Source organism: Nycticebus coucang, chromosome 2 (genome assembly GCF_027406575.1).
Source record: "Nycticebus coucang isolate mNycCou1 chromosome 2, mNycCou1.pri, whole genome shotgun sequence".
NCBI lineage: Eukaryota > Metazoa > Chordata > Mammalia > Primates > Lorisidae > Nycticebus > Nycticebus coucang.
Genome location: NC_069781.1, coordinates 3704517 through 3727326, shown reverse-complemented (window position 1 = coordinate 3727326; position 22810 = coordinate 3704517). Strand labels below are relative to the sequence as shown.

The following is a 22810-nucleotide window of genomic DNA, read 5'->3' as shown; positions in this document are numbered from 1 at the left end:
GCCCTGAGGTCCAGGTCAGCCAGAAGCCCTGGGATGCTGGTAAATCGTCTCCACTCAGCTAAGTGGATTCTTGTCCTTTCAAGGAGCCTCTTGTCTTGCTGGCAAATGAGAGGGTGCTGCGTCGGAACAGGAAGTATCCAGGCATACATGGGGTACAGACATATCACAGGAGGGAGGTCACGTGGGCAGGGGCGGGAGGAAGGGACAGGTCTGGCCCCCAGCCTCGGGATAGGGCTGGGATGTGCAGCAGGACTTGGCCATCTGCTACTATGTGCCTAAGGCTCTGAGGGCATCTGGCAATGCTCCAGGTTGAGAAATTTCAACTATGTACATGATCTCTCCAGGGGACTGGCCAGAGGCCTCATGGACACTCCAAATGGGCTGGTGGCTGGGAAGGAACAAACACCAGGCTGGAGGCCAGATGGGTCTTTCCTTAACTGCATGCAGATGGCTCAGGGAAATGGATTTTCTAGAGACGTGGAATCCGTACTGGACCACCTCTACTTCCTTAGCCCCCTCCTCTGTTCAGCCCTTGCCCACCACCCCCTTCGGTGGGGCCTGGCAGCAGAAACCCTGTGATCCCCATGCCTACAGCCTGAGCGCCACTCAGTTTATTGGGACCAGAGTAAATATAACTCATTCAAAGCTCCATGGCAGGAGCTGCAAAGTCACTGGACCCTGGGAGCCTAATCCTGGCAGCAGAAGCAATAGACCAGCTCGAGCCTCGAGTCCAGTCATGAAGCAAGATGTTCACCTCCTCCCCTGGACAACATGGTGGAATGGATGGAGTGTCCAGCTCCTCCCGCTCTCAGGTTGGAGCCACTTCCCAGCCATGCCACTGTGCACACCACAGTGCATCCTGCATAAGAGATTTCAAGGCCCTGTCCTCGGCACCTCTGAGACCTTAGGGCTCTCTGAGGGACAAGGGCATCCCAGCACAGGGAGGGGCCCCACAAAACCCACTGACCCTGGAGGGGCATCTGGAATCTGAATGTCCCCGACATGATCATCTTACCCACGATTCCGTTACCCAACACAGTGGGTTTGCTCAGCTTGAATTTCAGCACAATGCTGTTTTATTTCATTCCCTTGACAAGGCTTCATAAACAGCCTTACATGTTTCAACAGCTTTGGGAAACTTATTCCAAATAGTTGCTTAATAGGCATGGAGAGACAGAACTAACTATCTCTCCACCACCCCGTACCCCAGACTCTCACGGCTGTGCAGACACCCACCACCTGCTAACCCTCCTCCGTTTCCCTCCAAAACGTAACTGAGCAGTGTCCCAGGTAAAACTGATACCCCAGGAGACAACCACACTGGGTCCAGGCCACCTCCTCCAAGGGCTCCAGGTCCAGCACCTCCAGGGCTTCAAGGGTGGGGTATGTATTGATCAATGCATACCCCAACCCCTCCGTCAAGGTCTAGAACATTCCCCCACCTGGGGCTCTTCATGAGTCTCAGTGACAAGCAGGGTGTGCAGGCTGTGAGGTCAGGAAGTTCCTCGAAGTGACCAGTGCATGGAGGTACAGGGCACCCACAGACCTGGTCACCCCACATGCCCATGTCCCAGGGAAGGGCAAGTACATTCCTTACCGGCTCGATGATCGCTGGCTCTCCCTTCTGACCTTTCTCTCCCCGAGGTCCTCCAATCTGACGGTGATAAAATGCAGATGGAGAGAGAATGACTGAGAGGAAGTGCAAAGGAAGGTCTGTGTGACACAAAGCCAGGAGGCCTCTCACAGTTGGGCCTCCTCCCCCAGGCCCAGGAGGACCAGGGTGAGTGCAACAGAGAGCAGGTCCCCAGAGACCTCATAAAGGAATGAACAGGCCATGAACGGACACAAACCATTCCTTGCTCGGATCCAATTCCGAGCACAGAGGCCTCTTTAGAAAAGGCTTTGGAGATGGCACATACCACTCTCACCGCCCCCAGCCCCATCCAGGGCAGGCCCTGATGGCACATACCACTCTCACCGCCCCCAGCCCCGCCCAGAGCAGGCCCTGATGGCACATACCACTCTCACCGCCCCCAGCCCCATCCAGAGCAGGCCCTGATGGCACATACCACTCTCACCGCCCCCAGCCCTATCCAGGGCAGGCCCTGATGGCACATACCACTCTCACCGCCCCCAGCCCCGCCCAGAGCAGGCCCTGATGGCACATACCACTCTCACCGCCCCCAGCCCCATCCAGGGCAGGCCCTGATGGCACATACCACTCTCACCGCCCCCAGCCCCGCCCAGAGCAGGCCCTGATGGCACATACCACTCTCACCGCCCCCAGCCCCATCCAGAGCAGGCCCTGATGGCACATACCACTCTCACCGCCCCCAGCCCTATCCAGGGCAGGCCCTGATGGCACATACCACTCTCACCGCCCCCAGCCCCGCCCAGAGCAGGCCCTGATGGCACATACCACTCTCACCGCCCCCAGCCCCGCCCAGAGCAGGTCCTGCCCCTTACCCCTTCGTAGATGGTGTCCTGGTTCGCCGGCATTCCAGGCCCGATCTCTGACGGGGAGATGGTGGGATCATAGTAGGGGTCATAGTAGTTCTCATCGAGATTCCTGATGGTTTCTTCAGTGAACTCCCCCTCCAAGTCATCCCTTCCTTCCCCTGGAGATGGAGCTGGCTGCAGGCGATAGGAGGGAGCAGCAAGGTCACCCAGGAGAGGGTGGCCTTGACAGGCACCCTGCCTAGCCCCACGGACACCAGGTGAACTGGACAGAGCCCTCCTCCAAGGGCTCCAGGTCCAGCACCCACAGGGCTTCAGGGCCACACAACTGGAGCATGGGGTCCAAGGTGTGGGATGCACATCTGGGGGAACCATCAGCCCCAAACCTGTCCAAGGCACTGTGGCCCCCCATGCCAGCTGTACCACACACCCAGGGCTTCCAAGTCTCAAGACAGCACAGGCTTAGTGCCACATCCACAGGAGCAGGGGCTTGGACCCCTTGGAACCGGGCATCCTCTCTGGCGCTGACAACTTCAGCATCCTGTGAACACTACCTCTACACACTTGTCAGGAGCTATGTGCTGTACAAGACTTCTCTCTGGTCTGAAAACCTCACCACCCCTGGAGGCAGGCATTATCCATGCCATGTTGTAAATGGGCACCCCAAGATTCAGAGAGGAGGTAACTCTCCACGGTCACAGGTGGGATCCACGCCAGTCTTCCTGATGAGAAGGCCCAGTGACTTCTACTGCCCTGCCTCACGGTCAGATCTGTTTGCTGAGATCCTGGCTCACAGACCTATCCAGCCGGACAGCCCCCCGATCACAGGCAGGGACACTGTCAATAAGCAGGTCCCTCCTCATGCAGTCCCTCCCAAACCCAGGAGACCCTCCACTTTGCAGGTGAGAGCACTGAGACAACTCAGCACGTTGGGGACCCCAAACTTGCTCAGCCATGGCATACCCCGGGCACACTAAAATAGTCCAGCTGCAAAGAGCCAAGGGCCAGGGCTGGCGGATGTGGGGACGCAGATGCCACTCATGGACACCCCAGGTGAGGCAGAGAGGAAGCAGCTCGGGGTCCTGACCCAGCCCTCCCCGGACCAAGCCAACCAGAAGGGAAAAAATTACGTTGGAGCCGTTGGAGGTGTGGACAGTGCTGGTGGGCACCTCAGCCCCTGCGCTGGGGTCGGTGGGCTGCTCGGGGTTCTCCATGCCCTCGCCGTAGCTGAGATCCTCGTAAGGGGAAGGCGTGTAGTAGTCCTCGCTGGGCACATAGTCGTAGACCCCGATTTCCGGGTCCTCTCCCTTCCCGGCCCTCTCACTGGTCTCGGGTATTGGGGTAGCCTCAGTGGGGGGCAGGGTCAGTTCCTGGGTGCCAAGGGTAGACTCAGGGTCAGGGCTGTGGTAGGGGCATGGCTGAAATCTGGGGCTTCCCACTCCCAGGCACGAGCATCTCTGAGCACGAGAGCAGGCGGCAAAGCCAGGGCTATAGGCCGGTCAATAGGCCTGTAGACCCAGGGATGAGGTGGCTTCCCTCCACCCAGGCAAGCGGAAGGGGACATCCCAGCCTGCCAGCCCAGTTACTGAGAGCTGGGAATGGCCTGAGGCCACCTAGTTCCACATAGGAAATAGGAGAGTCAAATCTTGAAATTTAGAAAACCAAAGTAGCAGAACATTCTCGGCTCTTCCAGCAACATGGGAGGACCAGGTGCTCTCTCCAGAAGGACACATGGACACACACTCATTGTTACTCACACACACTTGCTCACATACAGGCCCCACCATCCTGATGGATGGCAGGAGCTGCCCAGGTATACAGCCTCCCTGCCCCCAGCACCCTCCAGCACGCTTGCTACACGGGGCCAGGCATTGCTGGGCGCATCCCTCAGGCACCTCCAATGCTTCAGAGCTCAGGCGATAGCAGCACGGAGAGGGCGACCCTCAGACTGACCCTAAGGCCACGCCATGACCCAGCAGAGAGCCCCTGAGCCTCTCTTGTGCCTCAGCTGTACCTACAGTTGAGGACCCCAAGACCCAGACTCATCCCGGGGCCCCCTGGAGGCTGGTGGGCACAGGATGGGAACACATTCCAGCACACCTCCCATCACCAGATGTCTCTCGAGGAGGAAGCCCAACATTCCCTGTGAGTACAAAGCTCAGGCGTCCCACCTCATCTCCAGCTGCCCCTGACCGCCTCCCACCCTGCATGCTGAGCCCAGCCTCTTCCAACCTCCCCTTCCCTGCACCACAGCCTCGGGGCCCAGAAGCAGCCCAGACCTCGGGGATCTCGGTGGTTTCTCTCGCAGCTTCCACAGGCTTCTTGGTGGGGGTGGGCTCCTTCCCCAGGTCATCCGTGTCTTCGTAGTAGGGATATTCGTAGTAATACGTCTCACCCTCACCATCCCCTTCCGGGTACTGAAAGTAAATTTCAGCCACATGAGGAGGGAGAAGCCCTGCCTGGACTCTCCACCCTCCCACCTGGCTGGGAAGAGCACACCAAATCCTGCCCTGGGTCGGGGAGGAAGGTCGGGGAGGAAGGGTTCTAGCCCGCTTGGGAAGCTGAGCCAGCCCTGCCAGAAGAAAAGTCCCCATGATCAGAAGTCAGAGAAAGCTGAACCCTAACTAACGGTGAAGACAGTGCACCCTTTGGAGCCCAGGGCTGGGGCAAACATCCACACGGTGGGCTTCACCTGGCCCACAGGCCCAAGCCATAGACCCACTCCGGGACAGAGGAGAAGTCCCCTTCCCAGAACCTGGATTTCCTGGGTAGCAGGAACTCAGCTGGAAACTGAATCCAGCCCTGTCGTTGGAGTCTGTGAGGTGTGGCCCAGTGTGGGACCCTGGACCTTCATGAAATCCACCCAACTTTCCCTCTGACTGGCAGTAAAAGAAAGAATCCCGAGAAGAAATAAATAGCAGAATTTAGTATTATTTAACCAAAGTAAGAGTCAAATTTGACTGGGGTGGGGGGGATAGGGGGGTAAGAGAGGATTTTCATTAAGAGGTGGCAGAACCAGGCGCTGCTGGAGTGCGGGCAGGTGGATAAAGGCCAACCCACAGCTACAGAAGTGTCAGACACACGACTGCCACGCTGGGGTCAGAGGGCAGCTTCAGATGCCCCCCCAGATTGCGAGTCCATGGGGGCACTACAGCATCTCTGCACACAAACACCCTGTCCGGGTCATGAGCCAGAAGGTGAGAGACAGCTGGCCTCTTTCATGGACAAGCACAGTTGAAAAGGTAGAACAATGGGTCACTGACAACAGCTTCCGCCACCCTATCCCCAAGGGGAGCCCTGTGCAGGGAGCTGAGTCAGACAGCCCATAATTCTCACAATTCTCACCTGGCCACTGGAATTCTTACTCAGCAGGTTTATTTAAATGCAGGGGCCCATAGCTTGTGTGTCCCTCTCCAATTACGCTGCCTGCCAGACCTCAGCCCACACCAAGGGGTCTGCCCAGGCCTCCACCATGAACCCAGCCAGAGCCAACTCACGTATTCATCTGGATTGGGGTCCTGTGACTGCGGGGTGTCGGGAACTGCAGTGTCACAGTCAGGGCTGTAGTGCTCGCAGTAATCATAAGCTGCCCGGTGATCTGAGACAAACAGCAGCTGCTGGATGTCACCCTGGAAAAGGACAGAAGCTCATAACAAGCAGCACACAGGACACTCACATGGGGTTCCGGGAGGCCCTGCCTGATGCCTGGAAGCAGAGAGCATCCCAGGCTGAACTTCGACAGGAGTTTGTCCTCAGGGATAGACTTCTTCCCTGGAAGCTGCCACCCACAAAAGCCACTCAAGGTAAGCTGGTCCATCCATCCATCCACCCATCCATCCATCCACTCATCCATTCATCTACTCACCCGTCTATGCATTAATCTATCTACCCATCTATCCACCCATCCATTCACTCATCCATCCATCCATCCACCCATTTACCATCCATCCACTCACTATCATTCTACCATCCATCTATCCATCTATCCTTCCATCATCCACCTACCCACCAACCATCCATCCACTTACTCACTATCCACCCACCATCCACCCACCATCCATCCACTATCCATCCATCTACCCATCTATCTATCTACCTGTCCACCATCCATACATCCACCATACATCCAACCACCATCCATTCATCCACCTATCTATCATCCATCCACCTTTCCACCATCTCCATCCATCCACCTCCCATCATCCATCCATCCACACTTCCACCATCTACCAACAATCCATCCATCCACCCACCCACCATCCATCTCCTCACTATCATTCTATCATCTATCCTGCCACCATCCACCCACCATCCATCCATCCATCCACTATCCATCCATCTATCCGTCCACCATCAATACATCCACCATCCATCCAACCACCATCCATTCATCCACCATGTACCTATCTATCATCCATCCACCTTTCCACCATCTCCATCCATCTACCTCCCATCATCCATCCATCCATCCACTCATCCATTCATCTACTCACTCATCTATGCATTAATCTATCTACCCATCTATCCACCCATCCATTCACTCATCCATCCATCCATCCATCCACCCATTTACCATCCATCCACTCACTATCATTCTACCATCCATCTATCCATCTATCCTTCCATCACCCACCTACCCACCAACCATCCATCCACTATCCACCTACCATCCACCCACCATCCATCTACTCCATCCATCTACCCATCTATCTATCTACCTGTCCACCATCCATACATCCACCATCCATCTAACCACCATCCATTCATCCACCATCTACCTATCTATCATCCTTCCACCTTTCCACCATCTCCATCTATCCACCTCCCATCATCCATCCATCCACACTTCCACCATCTACCAACAATCCATCCATCCACCTACCCACCATCCATTCATCCACCATCCATCTCCTCACTATCATTCTATCATCTATCTTGCCACCATCTACTCACCATCCATCCATCCATCCATCCATCCACCTATCCATCAATCTACCCATCCACTATCCACCCAACCACCACTCATTCATCCACCATCCATCCACCCACACACTATCCATCCACCCACCTACCTGTTCTTCCATCCATTCACTCAATAGCCATTACTGTGCACCTCCTAAGTTCCAGCCACTGCACTGCACACTGACTGGGGATGCAGCTATGACGCAGACCCACTGCCTCATGGTGCCCACATTCTCCGTAAGGCACCACAGACTTGTTTGTGCCCTACTGATAAATCACATGTGCCCAGACCCCAGAGTATCTGGCCTGGCTTCCTCTGATGCTCCCATTGGTCCCATAGCCCCCTTCTTGCCAGCAGCCACCTTGTGCCCCCAGCATTCCTATGTTCTGGTAAGAGACATGTTCTGTTCCTGTTCCCTTGACCCAAAGGAGCTGGTCACCATCCTGTACATGTCAGAACCAAAGACCCCAGCAGGAAAGCCATGCCCTCCCTGCCTTTCCCAGAGGATGTGGCCTCCCATCTGCAAGACCATGGTCACGGTAGAGAGATCTGTCACCTGCAGTCACTAAGTGTGGGTCCATGGATAGCCCCAGGGGCTGTGAAGCAGGGTGCCAGTGGGGTGCCCTGACCTAGAGACAGGGTCCACCCCACCCCCACCACCTGTTTCCCAAACACTCTGTGGAAAACTGGCCCAGAGGTGGGCTGGGGGTGGGGGGACTCACTATCAGAACTGGCAGGGGGCAGCTCAGTGCAGAGAGGTGAATGGTTGGATGGTTCCAAATACTTGGGCCCCTACCTGGGTTTAGGAACCTGGAATGATCTGTGAGGACCTTGGAACTCAGAACTGCCCCTCCTGCAGAGGGGAAGTCCCTCCTCACACCAGGCCCAGCCCCAGACCCAGCCCCACATCTGGATCTGCCTTGGACGCCAAGCAGATGGGCACTCCTTCCTTAGACAGTGCTGCAACTCCCACAGCCTCTGCCACCTGCCCCTGGCCTTGCCGTCACTGGAAGGTAGAAGTGATGCACTGTTGCTTCCCTGGGTCCACCTAGTGCCTGGTGGACTCAGGTGCCCGTTCACTCACAGGGCTCACTGGGTAAGTGTCCATCACCTCCATCTGACAGATGAGGAATGCAGCTTGGACAGGAGAGGTCACTGGCCCCAAATACAGGGCCACAAAGGTGGTGGCTGTGACTTATAGTCCATGAGCCCAGCACAGCCCCTGACTCCAGCTGGCCAGCCCACCTGCCCCATCCCTCTGCAGGCTGACAGAGCAGCTGGGCAGAGATGGGGGCCCTGCCCACAAGCCTGAGCCCCGGGGCCCTGGAGTTCCCCCACTGCCAATGTACCTGCTGCCTCACCTGAAATTTTGGGAACTGTGAGCCCTGACATCACCCCACACCACATGCAGCATTGCCTGTCAGACCTGAGCCCCACTCTGTATGTCCTACGAGCCAGGACAGTGGTGTGAAAGGCACTGACACTTGCCCCTAGTCCCAGGCCAGGGCAACTGCCAGCCTGGTGGAGGGAGATGTCCTGTCCTTCTACAGACCGCAGCTCTGAGGCTACAATCCACAAGAGATGGGTATGGGGGAGCAGGGCACAGGGAGTGACCCTAGACAGCTGCATGCTGGCACCCCTGCACGGAACTCCCATCACAGCAGACGGGGGCATCTCCAGGGGGAAACAAGGGAGGAACCTGATTCACCCATCTCCCTCAGCATTTCTCACGTTCTCCGCACACCAACACCCGAGCCAGATGCTTCACTCCCCACGTTCACGGCACTGCTCTACAGCTCCTCTGGGGCCGGCAAAGCCGCCCACTTGCCCGCCTCTCTCTCTCCACCCCTCTCTCTCCTCCCCTCCATTCCTCTCTCTCTCCACTCCTTCTCTCCTATCCTTCATGCCTCTTTCTCCTACCCTACATCCCTCTCTCTCCACCCCTCTCTCCTGCCCTCCATCCCTCTCTCCTACCCTACATCCTCTCTCTCCACCCCTCTCTCCTGCCCTGCACCCCTCTCTCTCCAGCCCTCCAGCCCTCTCTCTCTCCACCCCACTCGAGTCTCCTGCCCTCCATCCCTCTCTCTATCCATCCCCACTCGAGTCTCCTGCCCTCCATCCCTCTCTCTATCCACCCCACTCGAGTCTCCTGCCCTCCATCCCTCTCTCTATCCATCCCCACTTGAGTCTCCTGACCTCCATCCCTCTCTCTCTACACCCCACTCGAGTCTCCTGCCCTCCATCCCTCTCTCTATCCATCCCCACTTGAGTCTCCTGCCCTCCATCCCTCTATCTCTCCACCCCACTCGAGTCTCCTGCCCTCCATCCCTCTCTCTATCCATCCCCACTTGAGTCTCCTGCCCTCCATCCCTCTCTCTATCCATCCCCACTCGAGTCTCCTGACCTCCATCCCTCTTTCTCTACACCCCACTCGAGTCTCCTGCCCTCCATCCCTCTCTCTATCCATCCCCACTTGAGTCTCCTGCCCTCCATCCCTCTCTCTCTCCACCCCACTTGTGTCTCCTGCCCTCCATCCCTCTCTCTATCCATCCCCACTTGAGTCTCCTGCCCTCCATCCCTCTCTCTATCCATCCCCACTCAAGTCTCCTGACCTACATCCCTCTCTCTCTACACCCCACTCGAGTCTCCTGCCCTCCATCCCTCTCTCTATCCATCCCCACTCGAGTCTCCTGCCCTCCATCCCTCTCTCTATCCATCCCCACTTGAGTCTCCTGCCCTCCATCCCTCTCTCTCTCCACCCCACTCGAGTCTCCTGCCCTCCATCCCTCTCTCTATCCATCCCCACTCGAGTCTCCTGCCCTCCATCCCTCTCTTTATCCATCCCCACTCGAGTCTCCTGCCCTCCATCCCTCTCTCTCTCCACCCCACTCGAGTCTCCTGCCCTCCATCCCTCTCTCTATCCATCCCCACTCGAGTCTCCTGACCTCCATCCCTCTCTCTCTACACCCCACTCGAGTCTCCTGCCCTCCATCCCTCTCTCTATCCATCCCCACTTGAGTCTCCTGCCCTCCATCCCTCTCTCTATCCATCCCCACTCGAGTCTCCTGCCCTCCATCCCTCTCTCTATCCATCCCCACTCGAGTCTCCTGCCCTCCATCCCTCTCTCTATCCATCCCCACTTGAGTCTCCTGCCCTCCATCCCTCTCTCTATCCATCCCCACTTGAGTCTCCTGCCCTCCATCCCTCTCTCTCTCCACCCCCTCTCTCCTGCCCTCCATCCCTCTCTCTCTCCACCCCCTCTCTCCTGCCCTCCATCCCTCTCTCTCTCCACCCCACTCGAGTCTCCTGCCCTCCATCCCTCTCTCTCTCCATCCTTGTCTCTTTTTCTCTCCACCCCTCACTCCATCTGCTCCATCCCCCTCTCTCTCTCTTTCTCTCCTCCTGTCTCCCACCCTCCCTTCCCAGGGAGCTCCTGCCCATGTTTTAAACTCTCCAGCAGACGAGAACCATGTGACAGGAACAGTGAATCAAAACCACAGATTTTTATTAAGCTACATGACTTCTGGTTCAAATTTCATCCAATTCAAATAAAATACTTTTTCCTTTCAACTGGCAACTCCACATCTGAATATACAACCTCCAAATGAGCTTCATGGCAGGAGAAGTCTCGGAGCCTCGGGGGGCAACCGTGGCCCTGGCACTTGGTCCCCTCTCCATCTAGCAGCCACAGAGCTGCTTCCCCTGGAAACCCCTGCTCCTGGGGCCGTGGACATGTCCTGCACACTTTCCCACCCGAGTGCCCAGCACAGCAGCCACACTTTGAGGGCCCTGCATGAGGTGGCCATGCTGGCACAGTGGGTATGGGCACACCTGCACGACCACCAAATCCCAAGGCTGGCACGAAGCCTGACTTGGCCCAGGGCCCACTCCGCCTCCCTGCCCTGCCTCCCTCAACTGCAGCAGAGCAGATGTGCGCTCCGTCTGGGCAGGGCACGACACCCCTTCACTCCCACTGCCCGGCCTCCTCCACAGACCCACGTGCTGGTTTAAATTCATTTGCCCACCAAATCCTCAAGTGGATTTTTACACCAGAAAATGTGCCTATTTGTTCTGTGGGTACACCCACTGAAGGGCAGAGAGTCTAAGGGAGGGGGAAACTGGGGCACGGTTGCCAAGGCTCACATTCAGAACCCTGCAGAACCAAGGCCAGCGCTGACCCGGGTCCTGGTCCAGGGCTCCTACCAGCCTACCTACCTTTTCCTCCCTGCACATGGGGCAGAGGGCAGGACCCCAATGCCTGCAAGGCTGCTGAGGAACAGATAAGGGCTGGGAGGAGGGAGCTGTTGCATCCCTAAGACGGAGCAGAAAGCCTCTGCGGCCCAGTGATGCTCCCTTGGGGTGGCCCCAGGTGTGACTCTGGCCCCAGAGTCACAATCTGCTTCTAGGCCACCTTTAGGCAGGGGAGGGGGGCTCCAGGACACCTGTACCCCATCCTTCCAAGCAGACCCCGTGAGGACAGTGAGGATGGGGGCTAGAGCTGAGGGAAAGGTGTAGACCCGCCTGGGGGACCACCTGCTCTGCCCTGGGCTACCTGGTCACACACAGCCAGGCTGCAGGTGGCTGCTCCTCTCCAAGGCTGCACTTGGCGAACTGTTCTGAGCAAAGACAAGGCAGCGGCTGTTCCAGAGCACAGTGAGGGGCCAGGGCTGGGCAGGGGAGGGCAGCCCTAATGAGCAGGGCAGAGGAGGGCAGCCCTAATGAGCAGGGCACAGGTTGCCCTACACAGACTACTCCAAGTCCCTATACCTACGTTCACCACTGACCTGCTAAATGCTGTGATGGAAACGGCAGAGAGGGGCCCTGGCCTCCTGCCCCTCACTTGGTCACTCACATGTGTTCTGACACCATGGAATCCTGGGTCCCACTCAGAGATTCACCCCACCCCACCAATCCCATCACAGTCCTCAGGGTCCTGGGACTCAGGAACCATGAAAGCTCCAGCAATTTCAAGATGCGGCCAGGACTGAGCCCTCCCTTAGACCTCATGAGCAGTGTCTGAGAGCAGGAACACCCTCCTATGTGCCCGGGGGTCCTCAGGAGCTCCTCCTGGAACATTGAGCTCCAATCAGCTCCTCTCTGGTTGAAAGATGAGGGGCATGAGGACACCCCAGGCAGGAGCAGCCCCTGGAGCCTGTGTCCCCATTCAGACAAGGGGATCTCAGCCCCCTCCCGGGCCCACCACACCGCTGTGGCCCAGACAGCTCTGCTGAAAGTTCAGAAACCCGCCTCCCACTGGCTTTGGTTGAGACCAGATCAACCTCAGAATCCTTCTCAACTCAGGGCTTCCGGCAGCTGCTGCCCCATGCCCCAGAGATGGCATACCACCGCAGCCACTCGGCCTGATACACACCACCTTTTGAATATAAAACTAAGGATTGTACCTTCAGGGTGGCATTTTGAAAGCACTTCCCTTGTGCCTCGTGTGACTCAAAACCAAGCTCCAAAGGACGGATGGAGACTCACGTGAGCCCCTCTTCCTGCAAAACCTCTCACAGCAGGGTGGGAGACTCAGGGGGCTGGACACAGGGCTGGAGCTGGGAGTGGTCCCTGCCCTGTTAGGGTGTGTCCGTGTTTTAGGGGAATAAGAAGCTGTACCTTGGGGCCTCAGGGAGAGGCCTCAGGCCTGTTGCCTCACCAGGCCCCACCCTGGCTCCACAAGGCTACCAGAGGATCAGGGTCACCTGGTAGCTGCACCCTGGCCCTTGCTTAGGAATCTTTCCCCCACAGAGTAGGTGGGCCCTGACCTAGCTTCCCCTGCCTGCACGTCTGAGTCACAGCACACGTTGTCTGCGCCTGGGGAAGGCCCTGGTGTTTCCTGTTGACCCTAGGTCATGTCTTCCTGCCCATCTCCCTCTGGCCTCACCCCATCCTCACAGCCCCGCCAGCAGGGGGCCTCCTTCTCCCTCTCATCCTACTTCACAGGAGCACACAGGAGGCTCAGACAGGTGGGGTCCTGACGGGACACACGTGCAGTTCCTGCCCTGGAGCTGTGTGGTACGAGCGCCTAGTGCACGTCCTACACACAGACAACTACACCTGTCACGTCCATGTGGCCCTAGGAATGGCCAGGCTGTCCCTGCTCCCAGGCTGAGCCCGTCAGTCCCTCAGCCCCAGCAGCCACATGGCTGGACCTGCGGCTACCCACCAGCTGCCCAGAGAAGCAGGTGGCATGCGCTGGAATGCCATGCCTCACCACGATGGCTGACCGCCCCTTTCCTCCTCTGCACGTCCACTTCTGTTTCCTGCCCCCCTGCCAGGTCAATAAAGCTCTGCGTGCCTGAAAGCTTCCACCACTGTGCCCAGCATTACGGCCATTCTGCTCTGCTGCTCAGCCTCGCACCATCAGTGGCCCTTGATCCTCTGTAAGACAGGTGGGCGGCCTAGGAAGCCGCAGCTGGGCCGCAGTGGGGAGCATGTTGTCCTTGGCTGTCACGGAGCTGTGAGCATTTTGCTGAGAGAACCAGTTCTGCCTTTTCCAATAATGAGACTGAGCCCAGGCTGCACTTCTGTTATGAGCTGAGGAAATCGCAAAGTTTTCATTGCAGAGCTCTGCACCCCAGGGGCCGGGGAGAGGAAACAAGGAACTCACAAATCAGAGAGGCCTGGCAGCCAGGGCCTGCCCACCCATGGCATGCCATGTGACCTCTGCCTCTGTTCCCCTGCCCAAGGAATTTTACATCCCTCCTTTCAACCCACTGCCCCATCCCTGGGGCAAGCCAGCCCCCAGCACTGCCTGGCACCGGGGCCCCTCTGTGTCCATCCCAAACAGGCTCCGTGGGGATCCCCGCTGAGCACTTTGCTTGTCCAGAGGATTTTGTCATCTAATTTTAGCCAGAGCATTTTGTGGTCATAACACAGAGACACAAATCATTTGAGAGGACAAACCCTTCTTGTTCGAGGCTGCGAGTGAGTTAGTCGGCAAGTGTGTTTATCCGTGGAGCAAAACCAAGAAGGAAGCTCTGAGTGCCCAGCTGCCTGCAAGCCCTTGCCACGTGTCTGCCCAGCACCCACTTCCCCCAGCCTGGCAACCCCCTGCAAAGCGCCACCCAGCATGAGTTAGTTGCTGCCCGCAGCCGAGGGAGGGCCCAGGGCCTCAGCTTCTTATCACAGGACGGAAGGAAAGTGGGGCCTGGCTCTCCTGCCTTCACATCCCATCCCTGCCCCTGGCCAGCTAAGTGGTCTCAGGAGTGTGCAAACTGTGTCAAGCTGCACTTCCCTCATCTGACAGCCAAGGATGGAAATGACACTGGCCCCAGAGGGTGACATCCTGCCCCAGGCCTCTGCAAACAAGAGCTGGAGTGGGGCTGCATTTCCCAATGATAACGAGAAACACAGTCTCAGCCCTCTGTGGACAGAGTACCCCTCCCTTGCAGAGCTTCGCTCCTATCCCGGACCCAGTGGAGTCTGAGACAGACGCAGCCAGTGCAGGCTGGCCGATGCTACGGGGCCCTCTCCACGACCCATCGCCCTTATATCCTCAGACTCATTCCAGCTCTCATGGGCCAAAACAAGTCACATTCACAATCCTGCTTCAGTATTTTTCATCCATGAGTCACACAACATTGAAAAAACAAAGTACGCGGGTGGCGTCTGTGGCTCAAGGAGTGGGGCACCAACCCCATGTGCCAGAGGTGGTAGGTTCAAACCCGGCCCTGGCCAAAAACTGCAACAACATAAAAGAATGAAAGAAAGAAAGAAAAAAGAAAGTACCCTAAGCCAAAGGAAGTCTAAATGATTTTCTCCATGATGTTCACAGCACCTGTGGAGTCTGAGGATGAATTTAGCCCTATTAAAGTGAGTGTTAAAAAAATACATTCACATGGTCAGAAACCTTCCTGCCATGTCCCCCCTCATGCACATGTGTGTGCCCACCTCTTCCAGTCCCATTCCAGAGCCCACCTGCAGCCATCTGCCCAGGACATCTCAAGTTGAGTCTACTCACAATTGCACTGGCACCAGGCTGCAAAGTGTCACACTGTGAGCAGGGCACATAATATAGACTCTGAAGCTGGCCATGGTGACCAAAGTTCAGCTCAGTAAACCAAGAGAGGGCAGGCTTCATCTTCCAGAACAAGAAAAGGTGGATGGCCCACCTCCTCAAAGGCCACTGTTACCTATGGGACATGGGTCTCACAGACAAAGGTCCACTTGTCACAAGGGCAGTGCATGAGTGTGCTGTTCTATCCTTTTCTGCATGAGTATTGTCAGAGCAGCAGGCCTGCAGAAACGGTACTCCACAGAACGCAAGAGCACCACTAAGCACAGAGACATGTGCTCCCAAACCCCAGGGAAGGAAGAGAGGTGTTGACCATAGTGGCCTGAGCACTGGCTCCCGCCCTTGCCATCTGTGAGGACTTCCACACATAATCATCGCTCCAGACTTCCGTTTGTTGATAAAGAAAATACTGAGATCAACATCACTGAGGACTGGATGATGTTGCACCTGCAGAACCATGACCACAACCATGACAACACCACCACCACCGCCATCCCCTCCATCACCACCTTCACCTCTAGCATCACCATCAACAAGATCCTCATCATCCCCATCACAACCATCCCAATGACATCACCATTCCTACCCCCGTTACCATCACCATTATCATCGTCATCACCTCAGTTATTACTATCACTATCATCATCATCATTACCACCACGGTTACATTCATCACCATCAGCAACAACACTATCACCACCATCACCATCACCACCATCACCACTATTACCACTGCCACATTACTGTCAGCACCATCACCATCATCACCACCACATCACCAACACCATCACCACCATCACCACAAGCATCACCATCATCACCATCACCACAAGCATCACCATCACCATTAACACCATCACCATCACCACAAGCATCACCATCACCACCATCACCATCACCACTACCATCACCATGATCATTACCATCACCATTATCACCAGTACCACCATCACCACCACATCACCATCACCATCATCACCATCACCACCACCACCATCACTACCATCACCATCACCACCACCATCACCACCACATCGTCATCATCACCATCACCACCATCACCACTATCACCACAATCACCATCACCATCACTACCATCACCACCATCACCATCATCACCATCACTACCATCACCATCACCATTAGCACAATTGCCATCATCACTATCACCATCACCATCACTACCATCACCACCATCAACACCATCACCATCACCACCATCCCCATCATCACCACCACCATCACTACCACATCACCATCACCACAAGCATCACCGTCACCACCACCACTACCATCCCCACCATCACCACCATCACTATCACAACTATCATCACCACCACACCATCCCCACCATTTCCATCAACACTACTACATCCATCATTAATATCACCACCATCACCATAACCATCACTATCAGCCTCACCATCACCACCATCACCACCATTCTCCTGTCCCTATAAAGGACTCACTAGCCTCTCAATATTTTAAAGCACGAAGGGCTATATTCTTTTATTCATTCAACCAGTGTTTCTCACACATCTCTGATAAGTCTTAGGGACATAAAGATTAATAAATCAGTGTCCCTAACTTCAAGTCTCCAGGGAGAAGAAAACAGCTCTTTGTTCTCCTTTGGCAGGCACATAGGTGGCAAAGACTAATTCTGCCTGGGAGGTCAAGGAAGGTGTCACAGAGGAGGTGGCTCAGAGCTGAGCCCTGGAGGGGGGGATGGATGCTCAGAGGTTCACTTCCCATCACCATCTTTACTCTGCCACTGTCTCAGTCCCTTTCCCCTGGTCAAAACTGTGCACTCGGACCACCAACCCTCCCCTCCATCTGCCTTCTGTGTCCTAAGCTCAGACCCCCTGTTCTTCGACTTGGCCTCTGTTCAGCACAGGATCCAGACCCTTGATCATCCTGTGATCCTTGCATCACAGTAATGGTCACTAATAAGTTTGACACCCATAGACCCAAAAATAGTTTATGTAAAATGCTTGGGCCACCACTTCTTACACTTGCACAATCAATTATTTTGAACCTAAGCACAGAAGTTCACATTTCTCCTCACTGAATTTCATTTCCTTGGTTCCAGAACACAGACCCAATCTGAAAGAAGCTCCTGAGCCTTCATTCTGTCATCTCAGAGTGACTTGGTGTCATCTTTAACAATGACTGACTTGACTCCTGGGTATTTCTACATATCAGGCACCAACACACTCCCTGCTGGGGTGCAGGCAGGAGAGGTGGGCAGTAGAGGCTACATCAGAGGTCAAGCTGCTCCACATGACCACTCCACACACTGAGCAGATGGTCCCGTGATCCACACTCACTCACGACACGGAGCTCCATGCTGTGGGCTGAGGCATCCTCATGGGACCTGTGCCATGGCCACCCCTGGTATTAAACTCACCAGTAGACACAAGTGAGACTGGGTGACCCAGTGGATAACTCATGGGAAAAGCTATACTTTCCAACCCAGAAACCTAGCAGCAAATCCACCGTGTCCTGGAAGCACAGCCCACAAGCAGGCAGGGGCAGGGCCCTGGAGAGAAGGTGTTGCTCACAGAACAACTCGTGCCTGATGTGAACCCCAGGCCTCCAGGAGGGCTGAGAGGTGCTGACTGCTGCCTGACCATCCTGCAGACTGTTCTGAAGGACCTGGAGGTGGACAAGGCCAGGACAGGGAAAGGATGGAAGCAACTGGACAGACACGTCCTGGGGAGGCCTGGTGCCTGCAGTCAAAAAATTCCCAGCAGAGAATAGAGAGGGGGCACTGAACAATGAAGTGCCAAGACTGGGGCAGGCAGGAGCAGGAAGGAGGGTGGAAAGAAGGAAAGGGATGGGAAGGAGAGAGACAGGAAGAGAGAGAAAGGAAGGAGAGAGACAGCAAGAGAGAGACAGGAAGGAGAGAGACAGGAAGGAGAGGGACAGGAAGGAGAGAGACAGGAAGGAGAGAGACGGGAAGAGAGAGACAGGAAGAGAGAGTGACGGGAAGGAGGGAAACAGGAAGGAGAGGGACAGGAAGAGAGAGACAGGAAGGAAAGAGACAGGAAGAGAGAGATAGGAAGGAGAGGGACAGGAAGGAGGGAAACAGGAAGGAGAGGGACAGGAAGAGAGAGACAGGAAGGAGAGAGACAGGAAGGAGAGGGACAGGAAGGAGAGAGACAGGAAGGAGAGAGATGGGAAGAGAGAGACAGGAAGAGAGAGTGACGGGAAGGAGGGAAACAGGAAGGAGAGGGACAGGAAGGAAAGAGACAGGAAGAGAGAGATAGGAAGGAGAGGGACAGGAAGGAGAGAGACGGGATGGAGGGAGACAGGGAAAGGGAGACATGAAGGAGAGAGACAGGAAGGAAAGAGAGACAGGAAGGAGAGGGACAGGAAGAGAGAGACAGGAAGGAGAGATACAGGAAGAGAGAGACAGGAAGGAAAGAGAGACAGGAAGGAGAGGGACAGGAAGGAGGGAAACAGGAAGGAGAGGGACAGGAAGAGAGAGACAGGAAGGAGAGAGACAGGAAGGAGGGAAACAGGAAGGAGAGGGACAGGAAGAGAGAGACAGGAAGGAAAGAGAGACAGGAAGGAGAGAGACGGGATGGAGGGAGACAGGGAAAGGGAGACATGAAGGAGAGAGACAGGAAGGAAAGAGAGACGGGAAGGAGAGGGACAGGAAGAGAGAGACAGGAAGGAGAGATACAGGAAGAGAGAGACAGGAAGGAAAGAGAGACAGGAAGGAGAGGGACAGGAAGGAGGGAAACAGGAAGGAGAGGGACAGGAAGAGAGAGACAGGAAGGAAAGAGAGACAGGAAGGAGAGAGACAGGAAGGAGGGAAACAGGAAGGAGAGGGACAGGAAGAGAGAGACAGGAAGGAAAGAGAGACAGGAAGGAGAGGGACAGGAAAGAGAGAGACGGGATGGAGGGAGACAGGGAAAGGGAGACATGAAGGAGAGAGACAGGAAGGAGAGAGACAGGAAGGAAAGAGAGACAGGAAGGAGAGAGACGGGATGGAGGGAGACAGGGAAAGGGAGACATGAAGGAGGGAGACAGGAAGGAAAGAGAGACAGGAAGGAGAGAGACAGGAAGGAAAGAGAGACAGGAAGGAGAGAGACGGGATGGAGGGAGACAGGGAAAGGGAGACATGAAGGAGGGAGACAGGAAGGAAAGAGAGACAGGAAGAGAGAGACAGGAAGGAAAGAGAGACAGGAAGGAAAGAGACGGGATGGAGGGAGACAGGGAAAGGGAGACATGAAGGAGGGAGACAGGAAGGAAAGAGAGACAGGAAGGAGAGAGACAGGAAGGAGAGAGACGGGAAGGAGGGGGTGGGAAGGAGAAGGACAGGAAAAGGAAGACAAGTAGGAGCAGGGACATGAAGGGAGGACAGGAAGGAGAGGGGACAAGAAAGGGGAGACCAGGAGAGGGGACAGGAAGAATGGAACAGGAAGGAGAGAAGACAGGAAGGGAAGAGACAAGAAGGAGGGAGGAAAGAAAAAAGAGGGGACAGGAAGGAAGGTGGACAGGGAGGAAAGTAGACAGGAAGAGGTTGTGACAGAAAGGAAAGGGGACAGGAAGGAGCCATGGAAAGAAGACAGGGAAAGATAAAGAAGGGACAGGAAGGGGACACAAGAAGGATACCTGAAGGAGAGAAGACAGGAAGAGGGGACGAGGAGAGGGAACAAACAGTAAGGAGAAAGCACGGGAGGGGGCGGGAGAGAGGGGACAGGGTGTCCGGGGCTGAGCCGGGCCCACTCACGGGCCCAGGAACCTAGGGAGGGGAGAACCGGGGCCATCTGTCCCAAGAGGGCCAGCACCTGTGGGCAGAGCAGGCCCTGGCTGTGTGGGGAGAAGGTCAGCCGCCCGAAGGGAGATGTGAATGGAGAGTGGGGACTTCATTGAGGAGACACAGGAAGCTGCCTCGCAGGAGCACAGGAGACAGGACTCAGGTGGAGTCTGACATCTGAGACCAAAGCCCTGGCCCCTTCACCTGAGAACCCAGACGTCTGCCTAGGAAGGCTCCAGACCTGGAAGCTGGCTCCGCCCGCCAGTTCCCAGCTGTGTGATGCTGGGTAGGTGGCTTCACCACTCTGAGCACCAAATCTCAGTGCCTTGGGTTTTTTTTAACAAGTATTGACCACAGCACACTAGCCCGCAGCCTCCCTGCCCTGCCTGGGGCTCACGCCAAGGCTCGACCCTAGGTGCAGAGGTGGCCCCGGCAAAGCTCCTGTCCTCACCTGCTGGCAGAGCTTCAAAACAGGCAGGAAGATGATTCATAGGCAGATTTTCCATGTGCTCAGAGATCAAGATTTAGAGCAAAAAACGTCAAAAGGCCTCCAACAAACCTGCTCATTAGCACAACTGGCTGGCAAGACACCTCTGGCCCCACATCCTGGGCACATGGGCTGCAGGCCCACACAGGCCCTGTGTCAGCATCCGCCTGCCCGGCCCCCGGGGCTATCTGGTCTGGGTCTGCAGAAGAGTCAGGCAGCCTCCCCAGAGCAAGCTGGAGGCAGAGCAAACCCGAGCCCCGAGCCTCATGAAGGCTTTTTCTCTTGAGGCTAGAAAGGGCTCAAGCAAAGGGTCAGTAGTTCACACCCCAGAGGCACGTGGCCAGGGAAGGGCCATGCCAGTTTGGGGTGCTCTATTCCCTGTTCCCCACCCCATGCTGGCTGCCCTGCAAGGTGGCCCCCTCCCTCCCCACAGCAGCATCCAACAAACTGCACCAGTGTTAAGGTGGGGCAGTGACGATAATTATAACCACAATAACGATAGTAAACAACAGCTGCCTCAGGTGTGTCCAGAAACTTCTGGCAGCCCACGGCCAGGCACGTGCATCTCACTGAAGGAGGAGGGGCTCGCGGGGCTGGCCCGTGGAAAGGGCCTTCTCAGGCTTGCTCGCCTTTCGTCCACACCACAAGCCTGACATCCCTGTCTTCCAGGTGGGGAAAGTGAGTCTCAGGCCTAGCCCAAGGGCATAGGAATAGTAAGCAAGGCCCTTGGCCACTGTGCTGAGGAAAAAGCTCCACTTTCAGGTCAGGACCCCCCAGGCCCATCAGCCACGGGTGGCAGCTCCTGGGCTCAGGTGGGCGGCTACCCTCGGCTGTTATGCCCCGTCCTGCAGGAGACACTCTGGCCCTCAGCACCTCCTCCCACATGACGCTGCCTGCCCCAGGGGCCCTCCTCCCCGTGACCCTCCAGCATTGTGGGTCCCTTCCCAGAGCCCCGTGGTGCTCATCCTCCTGGGACCCACCCATCAGAACGTCCACTGTAAGCCTGGCATGATGCCGGCTGCTGGACCAGGCTGCTTTTCCAACACCACATCAGCCCCGCAGGCTGGGAGCCGGGCCTGCTGCTCACAGTTTCCACGCAACAAACTCAAAGCCCTTTCAGGCGGAGTCCAACAGCCCTGCCTGACTCTGCAGGGTCACCCTGGACCCCTCTGCACTGGGTCCCACGGGGCTGGAAACCTTCCACCAGCTGCTGGCAACAACCTCACTCAGCACAGCTCAGTAAGCTCAGTCGCTGGCACCAGCCCAGCCGGCTCCCAGCCACCTGTCAGGCAGCAGGCCAGGCCCCAGCTCGCTGCCCCAGGCCAGCCCTCCTGCGCCACAGTCAGAGAGGCAAGCACACCTCTCTACCTGCACACAGGTTCCCGAGGCCAGCTGGTCACCCATCCACACCCGGGGCTGCACCCAGGGCTGCCTCGACCACACCTCCAGCCAGGAAGAGCCCACCCCACCCCTCACCCAACTCCACGCAGCCCACAAAAAAGCTGGGGTTGGAAACCAGCCCTATGGTCACACCCAGGAGCCGCTTATAAGCTCACGTGCTCTATGAGAATTCGTGGAGAATGACACCTTTCCATGCTGGTCTGGGGAAGTGGCCCTAAAAAGGTGCATCCAAGTCTTACCTAACCCCCAGAATCTGTATTCACAGGAAACCTTATTTGGAAATAAGATATTTGCAGGTGGAATTAAGTTAAGGATTCTGAAATGAGAAAATCTAGATTAGGGTAGGGCCTAAATCCAATGACAAGTGTCTTACAGGAGACACGTGGAGGTGAGGCATGGGGAAGAAGGGACAGGCCGAGTGGAGACAGGGAGGCAGGGCTCGGAGGGATGTGGCCCCAAGCCAAGGAACACCTGGACCCCCAGTAGCCGGAAGAGACAAGAGGGACACTCCCTGGAGCCTTCAGAGGGACCATGACACTCCCACACCCCGACGTGGAACTCTGCCTCCAGAACTGGCAGAAACAAAACCTGTATTGTGCTTGTCATCACGTGTTGTGGCCACACTCCTGTCTCTTCCAGGGGTCAGGGAAAGTCCAAGTGATGTGCATGGAGTTGAAAGTGCGGCCTGGAGGCTCTGGCCTCTGCTTGAGGACACTG

At 56.2% G+C, this 22810-nt stretch overlaps 1 protein-coding gene across 4 annotated transcripts in view; it reads right to left on the bottom strand.

The window, feature by feature from the left end:
- Window positions 1-22810, bottom strand: part of COL5A1 (collagen type V alpha 1 chain) — a 170484-nt gene that overhangs the window by 94371 nt on the left and 53303 nt on the right. For all 4 annotated transcript variants that reach the window (XM_053558724.1, XM_053558706.1, XM_053558715.1 and 1 more), the window contains 5 exons: window positions 5955-6086; window positions 4737-4874; window positions 3588-3827; window positions 2467-2634; window positions 1598-1654 (listed from right to left, as the gene is read on the bottom strand). In XM_053558724.1, coding sequence (XP_053414699.1) covers window positions 1598-1654; window positions 2467-2634; window positions 3588-3827; window positions 4737-4874; window positions 5955-6086 — 735 coding nt within the window. The remainder of the gene's footprint in view (window positions 1-1597; window positions 1655-2466; window positions 2635-3587; window positions 3828-4736; window positions 4875-5954; window positions 6087-22810) is intronic.